The sequence below is a fragment of the Asparagus officinalis genome, chromosome 1, assembly GCF_001876935.1.
Source record: "Asparagus officinalis chromosome 1, Aspof.V1, whole genome shotgun sequence".
Classification (NCBI taxonomy): domain Eukaryota; kingdom Viridiplantae; phylum Streptophyta; class Magnoliopsida; order Asparagales; family Asparagaceae; genus Asparagus; species Asparagus officinalis.
In genome coordinates, this window is record NC_033794.1 from 128,709,030 (window position 1) to 128,714,277 (window position 5,248).

The 5,248-nt window shown below is 35.6% G+C and overlaps 1 protein-coding gene across 1 annotated transcript in view; it reads right to left on the bottom strand.

Annotated features, from left to right (window-relative positions):
* The window catches only part of LOC109844529 (monogalactosyldiacylglycerol synthase, chloroplastic), a 10,115-nt gene extending 6,087 nt beyond the window's left edge, over positions 1–4,028 (bottom strand). Inside the window, exons 1-3 of the mRNA XM_020413637.1 lie at positions 3,368–4,028; positions 1,808–1,980; positions 149–310 (exon numbers count right to left, since the gene is read on the bottom strand). Of these exons, the coding sequence (XP_020269226.1) occupies positions 149–310; positions 1,808–1,980; positions 3,368–3,805 (773 nt within the window). The 5' untranslated portion in view covers positions 3,806–4,028. The remainder of the gene's footprint in view (positions 1–148; positions 311–1,807; positions 1,981–3,367) is intronic.

The window sequence follows — 5,248 nt, forward strand, 5'->3', positions numbered from 1 at the left end:
TAATATCTTAATACAGGCCATACTTAAAGAGGGTTTCCCAACACGTTCAAAGTTAGGGGTGTTATCTCAAAATGACCAAATTTAAGGGGGTGTTTGTGAAATTCATGCTATAATAAATAGATAGCCAGTATCATAGAAATTAACCTACCAAGTTGGATGGCAAGTGCTGAGATCTGTTACCACTGTGGTGAACACAATCTTGTCAAGAAGACCTTTTGCCTTCAGAATTCGTAGAGGAACATGCTGCATCAGAGGATGCACACTAATAATAATGTCCGGCTGGTATTTCATCAGTCCACTAGCTACCTCTCTGTACACATTAAACAAAGTTCCATGTTATAGCCAATGACCTCTTGATTCAGAGGTACAGGCTTCTTACGGTCCTGCTGATTATATGGATATCAGTATGCATAAAAAATTGAGTGCCATCTAAAAGACAACAGTGATACAAAATTGAACACAAAACGACCCTTACTTGAAACTGAGAAGACACTAAAGCATTGAGTTTTTCCAAGCAAGATAAACCAGTGTAAGCGTTGCTAGATACAGATTTGCTTTAATTAGTTTCTAAGTTTGAGCCTTGTTGAATTTCAAGTCAAAGGAAGTTCTATCATTTAGAACATTTTTTTTTTCTTCTTGTTAGCTAAAACTCTTTTCCTTTTTAAGCTCGCCCTCCTTCAAATGAATGCAGGACAGATTCTATTTGAGTTAGTTTGAAAAATACTTGCTGGAGTTCTGTTCATATTCAAATTAGGTTTATCAAATTTTTTTATCAATTATCATACTTAGAATAGTTGGTATGTCATTTGTGAACCTATTGATAAAGGAAAATGTTTTTAATATATTTAAGCTTCTCTTAAAAATGTATCAAGCATTAGTTTCTTAAGAGTCGAGCGACCTTTTAACATAAAAAGATAATCTTCTTTGTAAAAGAAAATTGACAGCTGATTTGAGGAGTGATAAAGAATAGTGATGTGATTGTTGCATGTGAAACGATGAAGCTTTATATCGTTTGACGTTGATGTGAACATATAGAAGCCAGTGATTTCATTTCTTTGTTGTTAAGATCATGTTTGCAACTTTGGATTATAATCCACTTGGCTTACAATCCACAAATGGATTATAAGCCAAGTGGTTTATAAGCCAAAGTGTTTGGTAAATTTAGTAGAGTATGATCCACTTAGTTGATTAAAATGACCAAAAAACATTTAATGGGATTGGAGAGAGAGAAATGGCGCTTGGAATTTCCTAAAATGATGAGGGTATATTGGTCCTTTACTTGGTTAAACCTTGTGGGTTATAAGCCACCAAAAAATAAGCTAGGTACCCCAGCTTATTTTTTAACGTCTTATACGTCATAATATGCCACTTGCCAAACATGTCGAAGTGACCTACAAACCACAAAAGTGGCTCATAAGACACTTTGACCACTTGCCAAACATGCTCTAAGTCTAAAGAAACCGTAGCCCTCGAAGTTCTGTAAAATCCTAACTCCCATCATAAATGCGCACTTTTACAAAGTAGTTTACTAACCGACTAGAACTAGTATGCATATTATTAAGATCAAGATTGTTATCGCACTTTTACAAAGTAGTTTACTAACCGACTAGAACTAGTATGCATATTATTAAGATCAAGATTGTTATCTTTATACACCTAATTAGCTTCAAGTTCATGCTCACAGCCTCTAAAATTTTCGCAAAGAACTGAAAGTTCAACTTGGAAATTCTAAGATGTTACTACAATTACGAATGGTGCTCCAGATTGAATAGAAAAACACTCCTTTCATGTCCAAATATATACTTACCGAGCTATAAAAGCAGATGTTGCTGCAAAATGTGGCTGATGCACTAATCTTGGAGCACTTCCATAGTATGTCATTTTCCACAATGCTCCATGTTTTACCAAGAAGTTATAACTCCTTGGCAATTGATTAAATGGCCAGGGAGTATGATCAGTCCATAGATCAGTTACAAAGACCTATTGAAAAGGGAAAAAAATCACATCCTATCAATATTGACAAAAAAAATTAATAGTACAGTGCTTGAATCACATAATACTTTATCCAAGCATTAAATAGACCTATGCCAAAATGCCAGAACCAGGATGACAATGACAAACATTAAAAGGGAAAATCATTAAAAAGGACAACAAAGAGCTAACTAAATGATCAAATCAACTACACCAGATAGATATACTGTGGCAGGAGCTTTTTATCAACATGATTTTTTTACAGATAACTTCAACAACAGAAAAGGACACCTTGAAAACCAATGATATCAACTTACATGAAAGGCCTATAACAATAAATGCAGCAGAACTAACAATAATTTTAAATTAGCGATTAAGAAACTTTATGCATGAAAAATAACATAATGAAAATGTAGCATATCTTCTATGCAAAACATTATACCTCAACTAACATTAGTACTAGAAAATCATGAAACCAATAAAGAACACTTTAACAGTGCATCAAAAATCCGACAGCACATTATAAAGAAACTAGCATTAAAGATGAGAAAGGCAGCAGAAAATAGAAAATAATGTGGAAACATCAAATCAATTGACAACAGTACATACATCGTTACCGGTATTGATACCAAACATTTGACAATACAATAACAGCATAAAAACATACTGCACAATTGTACCAAATCATATACGGGGGAGAAGTCACAAGACTTGGAATGCATTAACATCAGAAGCCACTTGAAATAGCATCTAAGAGCATTCTATCAATCTATACTAAATAGCACATTACTTGAGGGAAGGGCACACAGCATATTAATTACAACAACACCAAAAGCTTCATCCCAAACTTTTTAGGGTTGGCTACACGAATCCTACTCTTCCACTCAGTTGTACAAAGCTCTCTCCTCCACCAAGTTAATCACTGTCATTGCCTTCTTAACAACTTCTGACCAACATCTCTTAGTCCTCCTTTCTCTGTTACTCATGATTCATAACTTCTACTAATTTGTGCACACAGATTATCCCTTAAGCCAACAAAAATGACAGCTTCGGTACATAAACATCAATCATAAATCCTATACAAACATTCCATGCGTTGTCAAAGTTAAAATTCCTCATATTTACGACAAACAACATTACACAGTTCACCAACGCAACATATATTAATTAGACTCTCCTAATATATAAGCATCCAGCATTATTGGCAACAACACGAAAAGAAGTAGTTTCTTGAAAGAAAGAATGAAGAGTCATTTAATCTTGAAGCCACATCGAACTTTTATAAACATTAGCATTGAAAAACACACACTGACAAAATTAACCTTTACCAAGATTACACCTTTAATTAATTAGCAAAAAATTAACTTAAAAACACTATAAAGGGTGTGAAATTAACCTGATACTCATCCCCAAACTCCTGATTAAAAGCGGCCTTAATCGCCTCAGCCGAAGCCCGATGCCCACCACCAGTATCGCTCATCAAGATCAAAACTTTCTTCGCCCTCTCACTCCCCAGCCCATTAACAATCCCCCCATCATCCTCAACAACGCCATTCGGCCCGTCCTCTCCAGTACGGGTCTCCTCGCCCGGAACCCGAACAGAAGCAAACCCGAAGCCGATTGGGGATCTCTCACAATGGGTTCTAATGAACCTATTGAACTCATTGCACAGAGACTGGAGCCTTGAAGATGGGTTGTTCTTGAGGGTGCAGGAGATGGTGGGTGTTCTGGGTTTCTTGTAGAGAGAAGAGGGAGAGCATGAGTTTGGGATGAAGGGGAGGGAGATGAGGTCGAGAATGGTGATGGGTTCTTGGGTGATTGAAGAGGAGGGCATGGCTTCGGGGCATGAGGGTTTTTTATGGGTCTTTAGGGGGAGAAAAGGCAGGTGAGAGATTGATTTGGGTTTTGAGTTGGGTTAAGAGAGAGAGAGAGAGAGAGAGAGAGAGAGAGAGAGAGTTTGCTGAGGGAGAAGAGCCACAAGATTTTTTGAAGAGGGACTTGGAATTGAGGGGGGGGAGGAGATGAGAAGGAAATGCTCTTTGGATGGAGGGATAAAATCTAGGGATGTAGGATTGTCAGCCAGGGGACAGCTATATATATATGTATAAGATATATTTAAAAAACAAACATGTATTGGGTTAATTACATATTATTCCCTCACATCAACCTTAATTGCCCATGAGTGCCCCCATATCTCATTATTTGATTATTAGCCCCTAAAATCTTTAATTTTCTTGCAATATCATCCTTCATGTTAGGAGATGTTAATAATGAGGGTCAATTTTTGTTAAATGTAACGGAAACACATGGGTTTCCTGTTATACCCATATTAACACCATCATTAAAAACCACACCTACCACTTACGGTTTAATCTCGCAACCTAATCACTCTAGAAATCAAACTCTTTCTTCTCCAACGTTAATGTACTTCCCCAAATCCAAGTCTCAGTAGTTTCTAACTCTCAGAGAGTGGGAAAATGGGAATAAGAAACATTTCATTGTTTGAAAGGGTAACATATACTCAGGAGCGCTTGGGTAATTTAAGATGTTTGGTAAATGGTTAACTGAACTAGGGTCTGGGTAGCTTAAGATGTTTGGTAAATGGTTAACTGAACTAGAGTTAGAGGAACTAATAGATACTCTAATAGAAATACTATTTGGTAAGAAATTTGAAGGTTTAAGTGACTAATGAGCAAATACTAAGAATTGAGGGACTACTTGGGAATTAAGGATGATATAATGGGCTAATATGCACTTATTTATTGAAAATGACAAATAATTTCAATTATTAGATTTCTAATAAATAATTTCATTAAATTTAAATGAAAAACATTCTTCATTTTTCCTTTTTAAGGGAAAATTTACACGAATAAACCATAGAATATGAATTCAAATGCTAAAATACCATAGTTTTTTGTTGACCCCTTTTGACACTTTGGTACGCTAGCGACAATTTAATTTTTGTTGACCTCGATGGTCAAATAAACCAAAACTTGGTCGCCAGCGAAAAAAATTGAAATTAGTCCCTCAAATCTTTACTATTTTGATATTATTCCCTAGATCATTAAAACTTAAGGAATAACATCAAAACAGTGAAGATTTGAGGAACAACATCAAAACAATGAAGATTTTGATATTATTCCCTAGAACAACATTAAAACTTAAGGAACAACATCAAAACAGTGAAGATTTGAGGGATAATTTCAAAATTTTCTCAACGGTGATCAATTTTTGGGCCTATTTGACCATCGGGATCAACAAAAAATAACAAACTATC